This window comes from Pseudorasbora parva, chromosome 11 (assembly GCF_024679245.1).
Source record: "Pseudorasbora parva isolate DD20220531a chromosome 11, ASM2467924v1, whole genome shotgun sequence".
NCBI classification, from domain to species: Eukaryota; Metazoa; Chordata; class Actinopteri; order Cypriniformes; family Gobionidae; genus Pseudorasbora; species Pseudorasbora parva.
This window is the reverse complement of record NC_090182.1, coordinates 15,380,382-15,403,181: the sequence shown is the minus strand read 5'-3', so window position 1 is coordinate 15,403,181 and position 22,800 is coordinate 15,380,382. Positions and strand designations below refer to the sequence as shown.

Genomic DNA, 22,800 nt, shown 5'->3' with positions numbered 1-22,800 from the left:
TACTCAAATCTAAATATATGATTCAAAATATGGTCATCTGCAGCATCATGAGGTTTGTCCTAACTCTTTAGATTATACATCACCTGTAGCTCAACTTCGCAAAGACTGAGCTGCACGTCTGCCCTGCTAATCCGACCCTACAACATGATTTTACCATCCAGCTAGGTTCATCTTTGATTACCCCTTCAGGATCAGTCAGAAATCTTGGAGTAATCTTTGATGACCGGCTGTCCTTTAAAGACCACATTTCAAAGACAGCTCGGTCGTGCAGGTGTGTGCTGCACAACATCAGGAAGATCAGACCGTTCCTTACGGAGCACGCAACACAGCTTCTTGTCAGTTCTAGATTTGACTATTGCAATGCGCTTCTGGCTGGACTTCCATCATGTGCAATCAAAACCCAAATGATCCAGAACGCTACGGCACGTCTTGTCTTCAATGAGCCCAAAAAGGATCATGTCACACCCATCTTGATCTCTCTGCATTGGCTACCACTCGCCGCCCGCATCAAGTTCAAAGCTCTGAATCTTGCTTATGGATCCACCACAAGCTCAGCACGTGCAAACTTCAACTCGCTCCTACGAGTCTACACCCCCACCAGAGGCCTTCGCTCAGCTAACGAGCAGAGGCTTGTGGTACCATCACAGAGAGGCATGAAATCCCTCTCCAGAATTTTTTCATTCACTGTTCTGAGTTGGTGGAACAATCTTCCGACCTCCATACACATGGAATAATCACTCACTTCATTAAAAAGACAGTTAGAAACATTACATTTACAAGTTCTCATCATCAGCAGTCACAACTTTTTTTTAACATTTTAAAAACCTTTTAATTACTGTAATGCGTCTCCATATGATTTTACAATGACAGCTTCTTCACTTTGAATCACAAACTCTAAAAAGCGAATTGGGTAACGTTAGGGCACACAAATATGTTGTTTGTACAGTACAGTAACGTTAGCCTACAGGTTTTTTTTTCTTTTTTCTTTTTTTACAAATTGAAAATGCCTTCTCAAATTACCATTTCATCTTAAGTGGTGATGCCGTTAGCTAGAAGGATCGAGTGAGCAATCTGTATTCAACTAAACTAACATAGGTAACGTTAGCTCCGTAGTTATGTGTTGTTGATGAAAATAGCCTATAAGTTAAATTATAATTCTATCCGACAAAAGGGATTGCCGTATCTTGTATTTTGACGGTTGTATTTTGACATTTGTCATACTGATGTATACTACTTGGAGTTTCCTATTGTTACTGTACTACACTGTAACAAAATATTTTTAAAAAATAATTTACCTGGTTGCTTTAAAATTTTGAGTTCATTGAAATTAAAAATTTGAGTTAATACAATGAACATTTTTGAGAATCGACAACCTTTATTCAAATATTATCAAAAGATTTTGTAAGCATATTTGGTATTTGTGTGTTTTATTTGTGATGACGCAGCCAAATTGTGCTATTTCATGATTTATCACATTGTTTATGTGGTTCATATACAATAATATTTTGAGTTTCTATTTATTAAACCGATTTCCTTCATTGTATCAACTCAAATTTTTAATTTCAATAAACTAAATTTTTTAAGGCAAGCAGGTTACTTACTTTTTTTAAGTTAAAGCAACAATAAAATTACAGTGTAGCATCTTGCGTTGGATCTAGACAACACAGGGGATATTATCGTTAATGTTGTCTTACTAAGAGTTGTCAGTTTAATCAGAAATTGTTTAGACAGTCATAGTCGTGGGGAAATAGTTTGAATTGCCGCTTCTCCAGTATCAGACGCTGAGTGAAGCCTGCTATTGTCCAGGTTAGAAAAACTGTCAGTGGTGAAATGGGCCGAGCAAACAAACTAGGGATGCGCGATATACCGGTACTGGAAAAATACCGGTATATATTTTATTTAAAACGGTACGATATCATGATTTGGCACATTTCGGTATATGCTGCTGTTCTGAAGTTCACCGCTAGATGGCAGCGCGCTACCCAAACTGACCCGAAACAACCGGCAAATGTGACAACAACATAGACGAACAAAATGGATAAAGCAGTTGAATCTCACTCAAGATGCCCAAAACGAATTAATAAAGAGAGGAGTAGAAGTGACATTTGTAATGACTTTGCTTATAAAACTGATGAAGAACCATCAAACCTAGCCAAGAAGCATATCTGTCACTATTCTGACTTTAAGACTTCTGAAGAGATCGACAGGTCAGTGAATCATTCAAACCATCTCATTTAGACATTTATTTTATTTTAACACTGATCAACGCACACACACAGCCTAACATAAGATCGAATATCACAATCTCCAGCGTTCGTTTCAACCAATGACATTTAGATCTCATTATATTTGCACGCGTACTATTGCACTATTTATATTCCCGTTAGACACAACCGCCTGTGTTTATGTGAATAACTTACTCACTAAAGACGGACATTTGTACATAACTCTGTGTATTTGACTGTTTAAGGAAACTTAATGTGTAATGTGCGAGCGTGACTAAGTGACAGGCGTGTGTGTGTGTGTGTGTGTGTGTCGTATGAGCTCATATCTCCTGTAACTGTTATTACGAAATGCTATAAAATCATTTGCATGTTCAAATGATTTCCGTTATCCATCCCGAGACCAGCGTGAAATGTTGAATAGGATTATGCAGATTGCTTTAGTGTAGTGCGATCAGTGGCGGCTAAGTTACTGGTCTGTCAGAGAGGGGAAGCTCATTTTCGGCCAATTGTCTTATTTATTTAAAAGTAAATTCTGCCCTACGTTCCTTTTCAAGAAAATGGTCTTTTACCCTGTGAATGAATGAACGATCTAAAAAAATATTAAACTCTGTAAAACTGAAACAAGGAATGTGGTGTATAATTGTGTGAAATGTATGATGAAAATGAAGCAATTTCGCCAAGCAAATATCAAAGAAATAGGTTGCAGCAGTTTTTATTTCGACTGAACTTGAGAAATTCGCGATGGGACTGAGCGCGAATAGCTTCAGTGATTCCTTATAGTACAGAATCGCTGTCAGTCAAAAGGAGATGCAGACCCTCCAATCAACACGCAGAAGCTCGGAGTCCGGGCCAGCCCACTCCCCATTCACTCCCAGAGACGCTGAGCGTCCGTGGGCGGGACATAATCGCAGCGTTTATCCAATGACCGTCTAGTTTCGAAGCGCTGAAAAAAACCGTTCAAAGCAGCCCCATTGAAGTCAATGGACGCTGGGCTTCAATAGGGAAATGCACTGTGACGCTGCGGGAATGTATGGGATGGAAATCGAGTCAGCCGACCTGCTATATGTAAACGAACTCGTCTTTGAGATAAACGTTTTCTAACGCATTTTTAGTCAATACAATGTTAATATAATAGTACATATTTGACCATTAATTTTGTGACATTATAAGGGAAGCCGAGCTTCCCTTGCAGTCTTAAAGAAATCGCCACTGAGTGCGATGTCTTTTGAAACCAGAAGCAATTTGCTAATTTTGAGAGATTTTTGCTGAAATTATTTCTCACAAGAAAGTTTTCAAATGACTGATTTGATGTGATAAGCTTTGCTGATTCATTTACTAATAAACATTTGTGGTAATTTCCCACTTTATAAACTCAAAACTTGCATAATTGTTCTCATTCGCGTGCAATATACCCGCGCTAATATCAGACCTTGTGGTATCGATTTAATATCGGTACTTCGGTATTAGATTGTGGTACCGTACCGAATCCAAAATTGTGGTATCGAGCCATCCCTAAAACAAACAACTTTTAATTAAATTGTTGTGGTATCCGGTTATGGATAAACATGCCTAAAGTCCCAGTGAACCGGAAGTAGCAAGTGAGTTTTATTCAGTGTTGTGATGTATTTCTAAGTGAAACAAATATTGAATAGAGGACAGGGTTTTACCGCTTTTTAGCGCTCCTCCTCTCCATATTGTGCTCATAGCAAACTAACGGTTGGAGGGGAGTGGTTAAGCATTTTCAAATCTAAGCTGTCAAACTGGCATCATCTGAGAAGGAACGCCGTTTCACGAGCGAATTACTTCTCAGATATGATAAAAGATTACAGCGACACTTTTTTTCTGTGTATTATCTTGCATGGATTAATTGTTCACCCTAAAGGCCCTTTCACACTTGACGCAATTTTGATGTGCAAATAATTTGCGCAATGGTTTTATTTTTTGGTCAACGGTTTGTGTAATGAGCGCTTCCACACCGAACGCGAATGTGCTGCGGCGGAAAAACAACATTTATTTTTTTCGTTTCGATGTCATTTTTTTTTTTACTCAAGCGGCGACAAAAACGACTTCAACCAATCACATACAAGGAAACAAAGGTGACGAAATGTCCAGTTGATGTCACAAGTTATTTAATGAACATTAACCTTTGCCAGGTATGGCATTTCTCATGAGATTACAGCTGTAAACTGTACAGCTGCAGCTGTGTTTGCCCACTGTATGCAACAGACAGCAATAACTTAACCTTTTATAAATTGTTGATTTTTTTCAAAACATTGTGTCAGCGATTATGGAAAGTGAACGTGTTGCCATCAGTTGGTCTGTGGCACTGAAATGTTCACATTGTGACTCGACTGGAAACATCTGCTCCTGATGTGCGCGGTTTGTCTCGTCAGATGCGCTGCTGTCTCGGGATGAGATCCTCAAATTGTCCCACAGACTTTAGAAAGTAAGTGCAGAAGCGGCCATGATAAAGTTTTATCATGGCCGGTTCTGGCCATGATAAAACTTCAGATCCTCTCCTTCAGACTCTGTTCTTTTAAGACTGGCTGCACCCAAAACCTTCTTTTCAGTCCTTTAAATAAAATGAAAAGCTTGTCTTCACTGAATGATAAGGTGTCCGTGTTTTATCAGCTGTCGTTGTGAATGTTTTGGAATGTTGGAGCTCTGAAACGTCGCAAATTCTTGTCGTGGCTGATGTGAATGGTTTTGACGCAAAATATTTGCATGCGAAATATTCGCTTATTCGTTTCGCTTTTCCGTAACGCGTCCGGTGTGAAAGAGCCTTTAGACCTATAATATGTGATAACAAAGTAAATAGGGTTGATTTTGATTTCATGAGGACTTTAATTTGCAACCTGCACACTTACCCTGTAACTACATGAAACAAGAGGGTAACAAGCACTACTTTTAACTTGTGTAATCTATCTGTTTGCTTGTAATATAAGCATTTTATTTGAAATCACCTTGTCTGATGATGCCTAAGGTTGGCTATGAGAGTAATTGTGTTGTAGGTACAAATCACAGTTGCCATGGAAACTGGTTTTAAAGTTTTAACAAAGTTTTACAACATGGAGGAAAGTGGAGTAGAATATTATTACTGACACCAAAGGCTTATATCTTGAACAAATACATCAATTAAGCAATTTTCTTATTTTACTGTAAACAAATGATCTGATTCCTTCCATAATCTCAGGTTTGCAACACACAGCAATGCAATTTAATCTGTGCTGGTACAGAACTGTGCCATGCTATAACTCTGACCTAGGTGCTAAAACAAGGCAGATGCGAATGTGTGCAAATAAACATTGCTACAGTATTGTAACGGATTTCCACTGGAGGAAAGTTGCAGAAGTGCAGCAAGTTATTAACAAGTGCACAAAAACAAGGACTTGCCTTGACAGGGTTCCTGCAGGTTTCACCAAGTCAAATTTAAGTCATTTTAAGACCCTTTAAGACCATTATGAATAAAATGTAAGACCTATATCATGCTTTAAAGACAAAATTGTATGAATATATGCTCTTTCTGCCCCTCTCTCTTTTTTGTGATTTAGTTTGTTGCCATTAGCACAAAAAATTACTCACCTCATTATATTGTTACATTTTGCTCCTCTAAATCACACATATCTGGTTACGGCCTTGATTTACCAAACAGCTACTAATGTGATGAAGACTTAATTTTTCCACAAACCTGCATAATTCAGCTCTCAGCTTGTTTACAAATCAAATATTTTGTCAAATAGCTGCCGTTCCCACCAATATCATAAAGTAATGGAGACTCACTCGCAAGCAAAACAACAGGAAGGAAGGTATAAAGAAAATCAATCAAGGAAAAATGGGTCAGGATGAAGGATTGACAGAGGAATGGTCTCAAAGGACTACCTCTGCTCCACAATGCACTGGACAGTATTGATATATGTCTGTTGGCTTGAACCTGCTGTGAATAGGCAACATGTGGAGATGGTTTGAAATGGTCAACCTGAAAATGAGAATCATACTGGTGATGTTGAATGACTTGTATGTTCTTGCATGTTGTGCCATTGTGACTGGAACTTTTCGTCAGGGCAGTTTATTGAGTACATGCTGTACTGATAAGAGTTTTAAAAAGGGGGCTTTTTGTAGCCTTGATGCCAGCTGAACTTAGTCCCACAACTTTTGAGGTTGGGAAGTTCTCTCTGGACTTGATCCGTTGTGGCACAACTATGATTAAACCATAGCTGTTTGGACCAATCAAATTATCAGGGCGGGCTTTATACAATGATGGACAGATGATCCACAGTATGATCCACGTCACCAAAGGGCGCTTGGGTTGAATTTGTTTACTAAATGGAGAACTTGTTCCTAAATGCATTTACTTTTACTATTTCTCTCAAAAATGATAATCATATTGGTAAGTACTCTGTATATCCTTAAATTCTTTTTACAACACTGGCAAATATCATTTACACTCTTCTTCAACTGCGTCAGTTCTGGCAAGTCACAATAGTCAAACTCGCATAAGCTGGCTGTCAGCTGTTCACGTCTACTAGTTATGCGCAGGTCAATGTATAATCAAACCACACCCGACCAACGTTTTCAACAAACCCGCAACATGGACCGCAAAAAAAAAAAAAATTGTACCCGACCCGCATTTTTTTTACAGTAGTAAATGCTCATCGTAGTGTCAATTTATTCATTTATTTTGTTTCATTTAACACTTAAGATGCTGCATGTGTTTATCCAGTCTAATTGAAGTGTGCGTCTCTCCCCCAATTTTCTCAAATCCCACCCCCTCTCAGAAAATACATAACTGACATTACTGAGCTATATGCGTTTAAAATTATTGCCTATTAAAATGGTACAATGGCATTGCTTAGTTCAACGTGTTGGGAAATCACAAATCGGCATTTTGTCCCATGTCAGGAAAGGGGTTAAAAGGGCTATAAGGTGCCGTTGGTGGCCTAAAAAGAAGATTAGCCTACTTATATTTAGCTTCCCTCGCGCTATGTAAAAATAATATTGAATCAACACTCCCTGGGTTGAGACGGTTTCTTCTCTCCTCTATGACATGATCTGCAGAGCTGAATGTGCACTTACTGGCCGCACTTAATTCTGGAATGCAGAGGATCCTCCTTGCCAATGTATTTCATAGTAAATTGTGTCTAGTACTTTATAAATTAAAAAGGTTTAATTGGAATCTTTATTTCAAATGACCCAACCGACCACGACATAAAAATATTTTTGTATGACTCATAACCGCTGGCGACCACAGGCACCCGGCCATTTTGGATCAACGTGCGCATCACTGACGTCTACCTATAGGAATACAACATCTATCACAGCATACATACATATATAGCTCCTCAGTACTATCAGCAGCTATCATGTTTCTCCAGAGCTCATTTACCCTCCTCCATCCTCAGCTCCTCCTCTTGTCAGTCAGGATTTGGTATTCTAATTCTCCTTGAATCAGACTAAATTCCTGAATTATTTTGTGCATTTAATATCAACATTAATGATATCTGCAATACATGCAATACAAATCATGTTGGTTCTGTTCTGTTAACCCTACGGGGGTTATTGCTGCTCTCCCTGCTCTTATCTATGTTAGGCTGCATGGATGCGCAGGGAGTTCTTGCCCAGAACGGAACCATACTGCCAATCCAAATTATATGCTAATAGTCAGTCAATCATCTTTAATGATAGTGGACCTGATAGGGGTTGCACCGACCAGTCGACTAATCGACCTTGATGCTCTGTCATGACGTTTTAAGCTTGACGTCGACTAGTCGCTGGCCTATAGAGGGCGCAACAGGATAAGCAATTTCCTGAAACGCAGGCTCTGTTTTTAACAGTTAAAAATGACAAATAAATGCTCTCCACAAGACCCGTTTGATTATACCATCTGGATGCTCAAAATTGATCGGGAGAATGCATGCTTATTGTACACTTAAGTTAATCATTGCGCTAAACTAATGTGTGCTGCATTGCAACACACACACATAGCCAATCCCACATCGCGGAGATTGCGTGCGCAAAACCATTCAGTAGCGCAGAAATGTATTGTCAGCACTGTTCTGTGATTTATCAATAAAATAGCTTAGAAACTGAAAAGTTCTAGCATATATTTCTTGATAACTAAAACTCACAGCTTCACTATTAGTTGAGAGACGCTGGCAGGTAGAATTAATTCACACACAATCACTAATGCATTCATATCTTTTTTGTGCGATCTTTATCGAACGAGCAGAAATCTGTAAGAAGTATAACGACCATAAGACAAAATAACTGATACAAAAGCTGTTATGTAGGACCTATAACCTTATGGGCAGCGCTGTCATATGCCATAGCTGTCCTGTGCACAAGAAGACCCGAGTTCACGTCTCAGCTCGAGGTTCAGGCTTATTTGTTTATTAATGACATCAACAGCGACTAGTCAACGTTGACTCGACTTTCATCACATAAATGTCGACTTAAAAAAATCGGAAGTCATTCAACCCCTAGGACCTGACAGAAGTTTGTTTTTTACTAACATTGTCCACTTATGATGTCATTTATAGCGAGAAATTACTAATGTAGCAATTACATTTTTATTATGTTCTCACCAAAATCGTTGACCAAAAATGTTTGCAGTTCCCCCACCCTCTTGATGGAAGTCAGGAGTACTGTCTTCATCAACAGAATTTTTAACTCGTCTGACTGCAAAGGTCCATAGGATGTTCACTGATGTAATTTAACCTTCTTGCGCCCCTCAGAAACCTGACAATCGGTTTGTGCTTTCCCGTGGACTTACCTTCAACTGCATCATGATGTGCAGCAATAGCCGCAACATACACTTTCAGGGAGGAGGGAGACAGCCTTTGCTTCAACCCATGCTGCAGGAAGAAAAACACATTCCTGATCGGGTACCTCCGGGTTTCTGCGTTAGTAATTTGAATGGGGGCTTGTGAAGGATGCCATTAAAAAATTGCAGGTCCAAGCTTGGCCATAACCCATCATCTTTCTTGGGTACTATGAAGTATGTGCTGTAGAACCTCATCTTCATATCAGCTGGAGGGACCGGCTCGATTGCATCCTTCACCAGCAGGACTTCAATCTCTGTCCATAAGACAGAAGCATTGCTGTTTTCACACAGATGTAAACTTAATTCCCCTGAACTTGAGGGAATGCAAACTGAATCACATAGCAGGACAGTCTTGGGAGCTCTAGCCAGGCATCAATAACCCATACAAGTGAGACCAACGGAACCACAGATGTGCTCACGATGGGGCAGTGAGGTGAAACATAGGGACCCAACTCCAGAGGCATAGCAACCCGAAGTGGGATCAGAGTGTGCGGTGCAGCACTTACCTGGCTCCATGGTTGGGCAGAGGGTGCATGGTTGAGTTCTTGAGCTGCATGCTACTGCCTTCTGGTGATTGTAGAGGCGGACTGTCATTCTTCGACTTCGACTGTCAGTACTCGAGAGTGTTGCAAAAAAAAAACACCTTGTGAGATAGGAGTATTGAGATAGCACACTTTGATGACATTTCAAACCTAAATGTTTAGCCAGGGGGTGCTTCTAGACCACCGTGGTGGACAACGTCTGGCCAAGGGCCTGCGCTGTGACTTTAATCAGGTTTAGTCACTGTGCGCAGTTTCTGCATCAACCCTGGCTCAGAACTACCCTTGTGCACTATATGTGCTTTGGCTTTTGTAGACTTGCAGGGAGGCCATTGCATGTAGGGCAGACGCGGCCTGCCAGTAGCAATGCTGCTCCACCATAGAGGGTAGTGAATTACGCAGATTTTGGCACTTTTGGCACTCCATATTAATGCCAACATGACCATACTGCCAAGTTTTCCCATGCACAACCAGGGAAAAAGGCACGGGGGCAGGGCAATGCGATCTGTATGTTGTGCTGCACCCCATACACCAGCCACGAAAGCTCAGAACGAGACAGAGCATGCAGCAGCCCAGGAAAGCATGGCTGTCAACTCTGAATTTGACTCAGCATTCACACACCATTACAGTGAGCGGCTCAGCATCATCTTCATTTCCAGAGCATAACAACCCTCTCTACGATTCAGCGATCAGCATCTGATCCTCTGCTGGAGCGCCGAATGAAACACTAGCTCCCCCATAAGAAAGACCAGCAATCCCATCCAGAAGATATCTGCAATATTTTTTTATTTTCATGCTTCCCCAACCAGTATTCCACTGACTATAAATATGCCTACTTTGCAAGCACATGTCAACTTATTCAAAGTTCTAACCCAAATCCTTACACCTAACCCTAACTAACAATCTACTAATAAAGAGAGCATCGTTGGCATGTAGTTGCAAATTAATGCAAGTTAGTTTAGTTGTAGTTGCTTAGTTGCTTAGCATACTATAGACATTATATAGTAGAATGATAAAGTCTCCATACATTTCTACAGCATGGCTAAACAGTTGTGCTGTGGGAATAAAGATGTGTTAATCCATTTTTTTATAACTTTTTCCCACATTTTGCAAACGCAGTCCATCTGTCTGTGTCCCTCACTCTCCCTTTGCCACCCATGCTTGTTTTGCCAGAACTCCTCATACTCTCATATCCCTGTACACACATTCACATACATATCCACCCACACTCTCTTGGATGGACTCACTTTCACAACTATTCCTATTTGTGCTGGTCTCAAAAGTAAACATACACTGTAAAACCCAACAAGTTACGGTAACTCAAACCATTTGAGGAAACCGATTGCTTCAAACCAATTAAGTTTTAAAACCATTAAGTATGAGTACTGAAAACTCATATACACTGAGTTAAATTAACTCATATTTTAGTGTTGTTTAAGTGTTAAAACTTATATTTTAGTGTTGTGTTGATCAATTATTAAGAGTAAACTGAACTTAAAGATTTTAAGTTACTTTTATTAATTCAGTTTGAATTCAGGTAACAAATCTAACTAAGTCTTAACAACTACATGGTTACTTAAATGGTTTTAGGAAACAGATTGCGGCAAATGGTTTAAGTTCATCAAACTCAAAGTGATTAAGTTACATAAGACTAAGCACAAGCTAACATTGGTACAAAATGAAGACAGAACAGGAGGGTATTTTTAAGTAATTTATTGAAATATAACATTTACATCATAAATACAGTATGCCATATGTTCACAAATATAACTAGACAAAAAATATTAGACTTTTTCACCAAATAAAACAGCACAAACATGTTTAAAAAAGTCATAACATTTAAATAACCAAACATATAAAATAAAAAAAATTATGTAAAAAGGTACGTTTCCTCAAAAAGCAAAAGCACTGTATGATCTTTAATGTACTCTAAGTGTATTGCACTGACCGAAGACTTGGCAGACATCACCACCTCATCTTTAAAGACAATCAAAGCATCCAGTGGGTTTAAAGGTAACGTTCCCTCTTCCTCCTCGACAGTAAGGATGGTGACTGTTGGCTTCTGCACCTGGTCAAGCTCCTTTTTCTATATGCATTGGAAAAAAAGTTTGTATGTCACCACATATAAAAATAACCCTTGTCAGGGCAGACACCATATTTCAATTTTCATAAATAAAAAAAACGTTGTTATAAGGAACGGATTATTGTTGATTTAATTGGGCGTGTGCTTATTTAAAACCCTGTAGTTCAATTTTGTAAAGATGTTAAGTTGTTTGTCAGCAAGGTTTAATTGGGGGAAAAACATTTTCAGGGGTGTATCAGCCGAATGTTCTAGACCTTGAATTGAATGACGAATTGAATTGAATTGAATTCAAGCGATAATGCACACATTGCAAAACATTTGTTTTTCATGTCAGTATGTCATAAATAGAAAGAGGCAACAGTTTACTGTCAAAGATTTGTCGCTCACATCACGCCGCATCCAGTGTAGACAACATAACGGACTATAAGGGGCTCTTTTGTCCTGTCGCGCTGCTCACATCCGGTGTAGACAAGGTGAAACAAGACAGATTTGATTAACAAATTTTAAATGGATAATGGCAAGACATCCTTGGTGTAAATTACGTTCTTCTTTCAGATTAATATAATCAGAGCAGTATTAATAAATGTCCTGGTTAATCCAAGCATTATAATGGCAGTAAATGGCTGTCCAAAATTTGAAGCCAAAAAAGTGCATCTATTCATTATAAAAGTAATCCACATGACTCTGGAGGGTTAATAAAGTACTTCAGAAGTGAATCGATGGGTTTATATAAGAAAAATATCCATATTTAACTCGTTATAAAATAAGAAAATAACTAGTTTCCGGCGCAACGATGACGTCGGATATAGCGTAAAAAAGCATAACAGCCACGGCGTTGACGGCGGACGCAGCGTAAAAAACATAAATGATGTGACGATGATGTCGGGCGTTGCACAAGCGTTTTGAATCACGAGAGGATATTTTTCTTACACAAACCCATCGATTTAATTCAGAAGGCCTTTATTATTCCCCCGGAGCCGTGTGGAGCACTTTTAAAATGGATGGATGCACTTTTTTGGGCTACAAATTTTGGGCTGCCATTCACTGCCATTATAAAGCTTGGACGAGCCAGGACACGTATTAATATAACTCTGATTGTGTTCGTCTGAAAGAAGAATGTCATTTACACCAAGGAGGACTTGAGGGGGGGAGTAAATCAGGGTGAACGATTCCTTTAAGCTTGAGCTGAGATTGGTTTATTATGTGTCAAATAAGCTTTTGCTGTGCTCAATGTATATGCTAATGAAAGCCTAAATTAAACGTTTTGAAGACTAGATTTTCAATGAACAGATTAAAAAAATTCTTATGTGTTTGGAACAATATGAGGGTTGGTAATTTATGAATCATGACTGAATTTGTATTGGCAAGTGGACTATACATTTAAGACAACTTGAATGATCAACTATCAGTCACTGTAACCACACCATGCATTTATGCTGGTGGCAGCTGAAAGGTTAACATGTTGCTAAATAAATGTAATGTAGTTTTGACATGTGTCCTACCTTGTGTCTTGAAAACATCTCCTGACTCTTCCTTTTAAATAGTAACAGACCTGCCAGGATCGTAGTTTTTTCTATGATTCATGACAAGACTTCTTTCAACCACTGCAAATCTAGCATTGCCAATTACCTTACACCTTTACAAACCCAAGGCAACTTCAGGATAACTGCCAGTGAAAATATAACACACGAAATGTTTCTGTTTATATTAGGAAAGCCGACTATAACAACAACTTTCAAGACTTGACCAGTATTCTCCTGAAGCAATACAACATGACTTTGAATGATAGACAGACTGGACTTTGGACTTTAAGCCTTTTTAAAAAATCATATTGCTTCAGAAGACTTACAAGTTGTGCTAAAAGACATTTATGGTCATAATTACGTTTGCAAAAATAGCAATTCATTCAAAATTTTAAATTGAAGAACAAACTTATATTTGTATGAACATTATGTAACTGTTCATAACGTTATCATTTGCATTTTGCACAGTAACGTTACAAAATTCCATTGATTTGTTCAATGTTAATTCTAACTTACTTACTCATAGAATTGTAGCCACGTTGCTGCCATTGCACCTTCGTCTTTGCTCTGAAAAGATTTAAAAGCATGGCAACAATGTGTTAGTGTGAGTTTCAAATGAGAAAACATCATGAGAAACAAATAACAGTTTAAAATTTTATCTAACGTTAGCAAAACAGGATCTAAAATGCTCCTCAAGTCACTTTGTTCACCCCGGAGCTTCAGCTGCTTTAGTCAAATTAACTAGCATCACATATGATAGAGGAAACTCGAATTCGATTAACAATACATTTAAAACGGTTGTAATATAAGGAATGCGTGAGTTTGCATTAACGTTACCTTTTGCTTTAACATAAGTTAGTTAACGTCACTGTGGCACGAGACGAGAGACATGGAAAGATGGCCAACGGTCTCAAAAGCCAGCGTTTATCTGTCCGACTGTGAGAAAGCACAAACATATATTTTTTAATTCCCCGCTGACAAACTGCAGTGTAAAACAGCATAATTAACTCCAAACGTGTACATTACCGTTGATAACACTGGTGCAATAGCGCATTTGCTCCTAATGTTAGATTGTTTGCTGGCTAACTTTACACACAACATTACTGAGCTGGTTAATCTTCGGATAAACATAAAAGAGTTACGAAAATAACACTGAAAACGTTCAAACATGAGCGAAATATGAATAAATAAGTTTGAAACGCTTACCTTTTGTTTTTCTTGACTGTAGCGCGAGCCGTCCTGCTGTGACTGGACTGAAGGAGGGAAAATGGTGCGGTTTTTGTTACCTCGGAAACTCACTGGGATGATACTTTGACATGACTAAATGTAATGACTTTAAAAGAGCTTAATGTAAGACTGTAGGCTTAATATGAGGTAGATTAATGTATATACTATTGTTTATTTATTTATTTTATCAGCTTTTAGTCTTTCCTGTAGCTCAATGAGTAGAGCATGCATGGCGCAACGCCAAGGTCATGGGTTCGATTCCCAGGGAAAGCAAGACTTGACAAAAATGTAAAATGTGTACCTTGAATACAATGTAAGTCGCTTTGGATAAAAGCGTCTGCCAAATGCATAAATGTAAAATGTAAATGTAGTTATTTAATTGGCCATAGATGTAAAATACTAGATTAAATAAATATCTGTAACTTAAACCATTAGAGTTAAAAAGTTTTAGTAACTTATTTAGATTGAGGTTTGCTTACAATAATACATTTTTGAGTTAACATCACACATATTTGTTAAGTTGAATTAACTTTTTTGGTAACATTAAGTAAAATGAACTTATTTCATTTAGTGAATTTCACTGTTAGGTTTTACAGTGTAGCAAAGTTCTCAGATATTTACTTATGATGACTTTGTGTATACCCCTTTAATAAAGTCATCTGTTTGCTGCCTGTCCTGTGAAATACGGAATCGTCCCGTATTTACAGGCAAAATGACGCGTCCCGTATCAAAACAATATGGACGCGATTTGTCCAGTTTTTTATACACACATAGACTAGTTCAGTAAACACATACTGATTTTGTAGTATGGAGAATACTAATAACAAATATAAAGAAAACAATTTCACAATAAGTAGCTAGGGCTGGGAATCGATTCCAAAAAGAATCGATTCCTCAATATTTCTCAATAAGTAGTACAGAAGCTCATTTGCGCGTGATTGGTTTTATCGTTTTGTTGCCATAGCAACGGAGTCTCGAGAACATGCACTGTAAATTTGCGGGGTTTTTTAAATGTATTGAGCTCGCGTCCAGTTTTGAACGCAAGAGAAAAAAGGTTTCCAGTAACTCATGATGAACCTAAGGCGAACTGCACACTTTATGAGAAGCCTATCAGTGTCTCAGACTGCTGACTTAAGCCTAGTTCAGACTGCACGATTTTCAAACTCGTCGGGTCACTGCTCTATTCACACTGCATGACTATCTGGGGTATCATTCAGTCACTGCTGTGTTCACACTGCACGATGGTTTGAAGATAGAGGAGTTCACACTGCATGACTGAACAAGAGGAAGAGTCGCCGACAACTCTCTCTCTCCGGTGCGCAAACTACGTTTCCCAACTACACGTGCGATGTGCCGAGTAAACAACGCGAGATCACACGTGCGTCAGACCGGAGTTCTCGCGCGAGACTTTGAATTGTTGTTTAAAATGATAAACTGCACAACGTTTGCTTCAAACTGTATGTGCGCTGATTTGTGGAGAAAAAGAAAAAAAGATTATGGCGGAAGAAATTGTTGGAGAGACAAAGGGAGCCAGGATTGTGCTCTGCAAAGAGAGTTTGAGGTAAATAAACAATTTTGTAATGTGCTGCTGCTGTGGCTGGATGTGCAAATGTTTTGCCTTTGTTTCTGTTTGAAAGAATTGTAAATATATCTATTAAAATACTGAAATTCTGCTCTATAACTCCTCCCTGAACGTCCTGCTGCCCTGTATCTCACTCTTTCATTGGCTGTCGGTCATCGCCGATGTAATTTTCAGTCAGAACGATGTTCACACAGCAGGAGTTTGAATCGCCGACAGGTCCAGATATTTAGCATGCCAAATATCTCAACGGTGTCAGTCTCGTCTTTGATTATTCACACTGCGTGATTGTCACTCGCGTGCACGAGCACCGATTTGCCTGTGATCTCGGGCATTTGTCGGCAATTTCGCAAAACCTGTCGGCGACTCAAAATCGGGGCAAAAATCGGGCAGTGTGAACTAGGCTTTAAGTTCCCCCAAAAATGAAAATTCTGTCATTAATTAATAATTATTACTTACCCTCATGTCGTTCAACACCCGTGACTTTTGTTCATCTGCGGAACACAAATGAAGATATTTTTTGTTGAAATCCGATGGCTCAGAAAGGCCTCCGTTGACACCAATGTAATTTCCTCTCAAGACCCAAAAGGCACTAAAGATGTCGTTACAAAGTCCATCTCACTATGGTGGTTCTACAATAATTTTATGAAGCGACGATAATAGTTTCTGTGCGCAAAAAAAACTAAAAACTAAACAACGACTTAGATGGGTGATTTCAAAACACTTCTTCCTGAAGCCTCGGAGCTTATTGAATCAGCCCATCAATTCATAATTCGGTATGATGATTCATTGAGCTCCGATGCTTCGATGCTTCGAGAAGAAGAAGTGTTTTGAATTTGAAATCGGCCATCTCTTTAAAAGTCGTTATTTAGGGTTTGTTTGGTTTTATTTATTTTTTGCGCACTAACAATTCTCGTTGCTTCATAAAATTATGAAAAGGTATTGGGTGTCAAATGACATGAGGTAAGTAATTAATGACATCATTAGAATTTTTGGGTAAACTAACCCTTTAAAGTGCACCAAATAGGCTACTACAGAGTTCTTCAGAAATAAGTAAAATAACCAAATGTGAAATAATAAAATGTGTTCTGTTGCAAGTTCACATACATGTTTTTTTATGGTTAATTGTTGAGCTGTCAAGTTGTCATTTTTTAAATAATCAGTTAATGACTTATTCTTTATTTGTGCCCTTTATTATGACTTTAATATTTATTTGTTTGTTTCTTTGTTTGGGGGGAGGTTTGGGGAGGGTGGTCTGGGTGTCGTGGGTGTCCCTTATTTTAGCAACCCTATCTGTTTACAGCACGATACAAATCATACAAATTGCCTGCATGCTAATCCTCCATCATGCAATCCCATAAGGATGCAGGTACTCTCCAAACAGATATATTTAGGCATTTAGCTAATGAAAAGAATGTTTAAGACCTCAAATGAGTGAAATTTGTGGGGAGCACACATAAAACAGCACAGAGAGACAAAATACAATATCCTGAACCTGTCCAAAAACATGTTTTATCCATGAGTCTATGAGTATCTTTTAAAAGCTTTTTCTACCTCGGTCAATGATCACATGCTGTGTTTAAAAAAAAAAAAAAAGGCTGAGGTCATTTCGGTTAGCAGGCCCTGTCAAGTTTACTTCTTATCACGATATAACATACAGTAGAAAACAGGTTATGCAATCAAGAAATTACTTGCTCAGTATCTAAAAATATATATTTATCGAAGTGTACAAGAGGTAAAAACTATATAAATACTGTTCGTTTTCTCACACAAACCGCTCGTTTCATGTCTTAGGCCAACAGTGTGTACTTATGATGAGGGATTGTTTAATTTGGACTTCTCTGTGTATGCTCTTTGAGGTGGTGACCATAGACCTGCATTATGTGAGGCACAGACAAGAACGGTTTGACCTAAAATGATCAAAATTGAAACTACTGGGGAAACCTACATCTCGGATGCCCATGAGGTAAGCTAAAACATATCAAAATTTAATTTCAAAGTGAACTATCCCTTTAATAAAGGACCAAAGGCTAAGGTTTTTAAATTTGTCATCCAGTGGTTCTAAAACCCCCCTCAAAATGCTTGCTACAGATGCGAAAAAGGCAGAAAATAAAACCAGATCCAAATTTATTTAACAAGCATTTCAGAGGCAGTGTAAATGTGCTTGACACAACTTGAGGTCGTATTTATTTTTAACATGCAAAAAAATGTCAGTGTGTAAGGACCTAAAGTTTTCACATTTCATTTTTGCATTATACCTTAAGACAAAATTTCCTTATGTTTGTACAACTGTTTCTATCCAAATTTTTATTAGAAAAAAAAAATATGATGATTATACTGTAAATCACTCAATCCCTTTCTATTTTCTTAACAGTTGATTTCATTTAATTTAATTTCTTTGCCCTAGCTCCTAAACAAGGCACTGCAATGCTGAGCCAAGATTCTCTCATTGCTGGCAAGCGATGCTGGCAATAAATGAAAATATTAACAAGACAGCTTACATTGTTATTCACAGAAATGCTTTGTTTTCTTTCCATTAAAATGTACGTTTGAATAGATGTTTTAAACAAAGTACCCTGCTGCCGCTGTAGGCGCAGCACACACTCAATTGCACCAAGACAGCTGATCTATTAAAAAGGATTTCTCTATTGTAGAAACTGGCATGCTTGTTGACAGTGAATATCAGGGTGCCACTGACAAGAAATTCCTGAATTAGAGGCCAAGACAAACAGAATACACAACCCTACTCTGATTAAATAAAGAGTGATTACATGTATGCACATGAATGTTTGCCTCCTCATATGTAAAAGAATGATGAACTCAATGTGTCTAAGGTAACCAAACATCAATATTTTGAATGTTGTGCAATTGGTAGTGTAGCAAAAGTATAATTTTCAAATGAAATCAAAGGAAAACAATATAGCACTACCATCAGAAACATGATAGTGGGTTAATTTCAAACTTTCAAATTATAACATTCATTAATGCTCAGTTTCTTCAGAAAACTAATTCTCACTAGAATGTAAATATCTAGTGGAAGAAACTGAGTTGGGAAGCAAACAATGCAGTCTAAGTTCATCGAAGTAATCTATTCTGCAAATGTATTTTTGCCTTTATACATCTCAGACATTATAATACCATTCAATTATTGGAGCAAAAAAAGTATCAACTGCCTCTGACTGCTGATTAATCCTGGAAACCTGTGGGAAAATTCAATTTGCTCCCATAAAGCTGTGAATGCAGTACTAATTGTGAAGATTACATACTATGTTTACTTATTCTTTTATCTGTTTTCCAAAAGACAACAAACCGCAAGGTGCAAGTGCCTTACCCTCCCACTCATCCTAGAGATGCTCTCAGTGTTTTTCTCCAAATCTGAATATCAGAGCCCACACAATGTCTAGCACAAGGCAAGCTGGCAATATGAATAAGTCAAAGGCTAAAGTGACCCAAAATCATGTAAAAAGAAAAAGAAACCGATCAGAGATATTTCTATCATATATAGAGATTAATTAGAAATCATGTGAAAAAGGAGGAGACGCATAGAATGTAAGGATGTAGAAATAGTAATAAGCAGCAGCACAAGTAGCAGTATTGCTGTTGTTTTCATTATTATTATAAATCCAACATCCACCTTGTACACAGACAGACTAAATCTGACATCCGTATACTGCAACATGTGAGACTTCTTTTTCTCCCTACGGCTGTTAGATTGTGGTCTCATAACACTGAACCAAAACATGATCTGAATTCTGGCTGGTAAAATGTGTGATTGAATAAAATGTCCTGACACTAGTCTCTCTAACTGCCAGACTGGATTCTCCACGCCTATGAAGTGTGGTTTATAGCCTCAAGCCAAAAGTAGGTGATTATTCTAGCCAAAACCCAAAGGCTTCCAATGTCATAGAAAGTTCAGACATTTGGCAATGAAGTCTGTGAATTTTAATTGGTAAACAGGGAGAGTTCAGCCCTTGTTGACAGGAAAACAGGAAAAAGTGTACACCATTCAAAACAGGTGAATACAAAGAGCAGCAATTCAAATATTTTATTAATAATACATTTGAATATTTTATACAGTAAATATTTACTATTTAATACGGTATATATATTTTAAAATATTTACTCACAATATTGGATAATGAAATGGCTAAAATCCTAATGACATAATTAGAGAGAAGTATATAATCAAGACTTATCAAGATCAAGACAGTGCTGTTAGAATCTGTAAATGGCAATCAGATTTTCTGGACATGACTTGCAAGTTTGAGAGCAAAAGGAACAACAAGAAAATCCTGGGGGGAAAAAACTAAGCAGCACATTTTTAAAGGGGGGGTGAAATGCTGTTTCATGCATACTGATCTTTTTACACTGTTAAAGACTTGGATTCCCATACTAAACATGGACAAAGTTTCAAAAGTTAAGGTGGACGTTTGATGGGAGTATTTCTTTGTCAAAAATACTACTTCCGGTTAGTCATAAGTTTCGGCAAGTTTTTTGCGATCATGCGTCCCCTTGACGTTAATGGGGGCGGAATTTCCTTGTATGGGCCTTACGGACAATTCTACCGGAAGAGCGTGAGAGAGAGAGAGGGAGAGAGCGAAAGCAACAGCCTACCCCCATCAAAGCGCTGGCTCGTAGGCTGCGCTGCACAGGTGATGTGCACAATTACAATGTCACCAAAAAAGTGCGTTTTTGGTTGCCAGACCAAGACAGTCCTGCACAGATTCCCCAAAAACCCCGCGTTAAGGCAACAGTGGATGGAATTTGCTTTTCCGGATCAGCAACTGAGTTGCGGGAATGTTTATATCTGTTCGCTGCATTTCGGTGCCGACTGTTTCATAAACAAGGCCCAGCTCGACGCCGGATTTTCCTATCGCCTAATGCTGAATGATGGAGCAGTCCCAACGTTAGAACCGCAGGCTGTGAGTAAGACTGCTTCAAATGTCTGTGTTTTTGCCTATGCTCATCAAGTAGCCCAAACATGATCACGTATAGTTAATTGATCAATGGAGCATGCGATGTGTAGTGCGTGTACATTTGTTTAGCTGGCCACTATATGTGTAACTTTATGTTTGTGTATTGTAAAAGCACTCCAAACAACAATACACAAAGAGTGGGGAAATATGTTGAACTAAATAAGCGCGCTTCTTCATTCAAATGCGCTACTATTCCGTGTCTTTCTATGTAAACACTAACTTAGCCTGCCGTGCAAAACCAGTCCGCTTAATAACGTTACAATTGTCTACACAAACCACGCGTAAACACACACACACACGTGCACAACTGCACTTCCCACATGTACACCTTCAAAGACAAAAATACAACGATATAATTCAAGTATAAATATGTAAATAACACAAGCCGCTAAGCATATTATATAGTTAGTGTATAACTTGTACCACATACAGACGTCCTGCTCTAGTCGTTTTTGCTGCTGCTCCTGTTCAACTGCAGCCTCTGGGTCTGATTCCGGATCATAGATGTATGGCTGTATCTGATTAAAAGCCATATTTTTATTTTGAATAAAGTTTTTTTCCCGCTGTTAGGGATGACACAGCTTTACAACGCACTCGACTCAACACAATAGCAGCAGCGCGCACACGTCATTATTTAGCTCCGCTCACACGATACGCCCCCACGCGCTCGGCTTTTTTCGGAAAGACTCGGAACAGCGCATCTTTCTTATATAATTATAAAATAAATAAAGACTTTTCGGAGATATGCAGGATGCAATGCTACTCTATAGGTACTCAAGATTGACATGACACTGACTGAAACTGAGTGTTTCACCCCCCCTTTAAGAACAGTTTTTTTCTCTTTTTTACTACTTTTTTTCCATATTAGGGAGAGGAAATTGCTAACAATCAATAAGTGCTCCTCCGCCGCTATCTGTAATTTTAAGTTTTCTTATTTTTCAAAATAAAAGTGTTTGTTTGCTATGAAGTATTTATTTATTTTTTTAGCTTCACAAATCATCACATTAAAAATAACATGGTTATTTGGAGCTTTGATGTGCTGGAAAAGTGCAAAGAACTTGAAAGCCCTTAAAAAGCAACGTTTGAATTTCACTCTCAAAAGGTTGTATGGATGAAAAACGATTTAATCTATTTCTGCCACAATACCATGGTTACAGTTAGCCTTGATAAATTAAATCCAAGGTTAATGTGGTGATTTGTGGTCTGAAAAGCCTTCCAGAACTTGCTCCACATCAGCTCGGTTTAATCTGTGGTTTATTACAGAGAATACTGCAGCAAATTGAAATGCTTTCTCACTGGATCTCCCAGGGATGGAGATCAGCTCATGGGTAAACCTCTTCGCTGCACTTTCTATTATTGCTCCAAACTGATCTGTACAGCTCAAATGAGTAGTGTGGTTTTGTTCGTTTGTCTTTTAATATTCTCATTTGCAACAGAAATTAAAGTTCTTATCATTTGGAAGGCTTGGTGGCGGTGGCACCAATGCAACCTCTAACAAAATTTAGTCGCACCATTTGGAATGCGACTGGAATGCAATTTGCTCCCAGTCTGGAGCCCAGCCCTGACATATACACATCACAGTCGTCCAGACATGCACCTGTTAGATAACACACCAGGTGAGACAAACAACACAATGGAAGGACCAAGATGCTCCATTTGTGGCCTTATCAAAGATCAGCAAAGTTTAAAAGGTTGTTTATGCTATATTCTCATCCTCTCTGGTTCTGACACTTGGCATTTCACTGATCTTCTACTCTAATTAAAAGAAGAGGATAGGGAGAAGGGGAGAAAAAAGTGTAAGAGCGAAAAGAAAAAAAACAAGAGAAAC

At 38.4% G+C, this 22,800-nt stretch overlaps 1 protein-coding gene and 1 long non-coding RNA gene across 2 annotated transcripts in view; both read right to left on the bottom strand.

Moving 5' to 3' along the window:
• LOC137092772 (A disintegrin and metalloproteinase with thrombospondin motifs 2-like) overlaps positions 1 to 22,800 on the bottom strand; it is a 262,031-nt gene that overhangs the window by 204,068 nt on the left and 35,163 nt on the right. Inside the window, exon 3 of the mRNA XM_067457208.1 lies at positions 9,552 to 9,661. Coding sequence (XP_067313309.1) covers positions 9,552 to 9,661 — 110 coding nt within the window. The remainder of the gene's footprint in view (positions 1 to 9,551; positions 9,662 to 22,800) is intronic.
• LOC137092236 (uncharacterized) lies at positions 11,168 to 14,632 on the bottom strand. The gene is made up of 3 exons (XR_010908186.1): positions 14,028 to 14,632; positions 13,711 to 13,757; positions 11,168 to 11,670 (listed from the first exon to the last, which is right to left on the bottom strand). It is a non-coding gene; the product is annotated as an uncharacterized lncRNA (long non-coding RNA).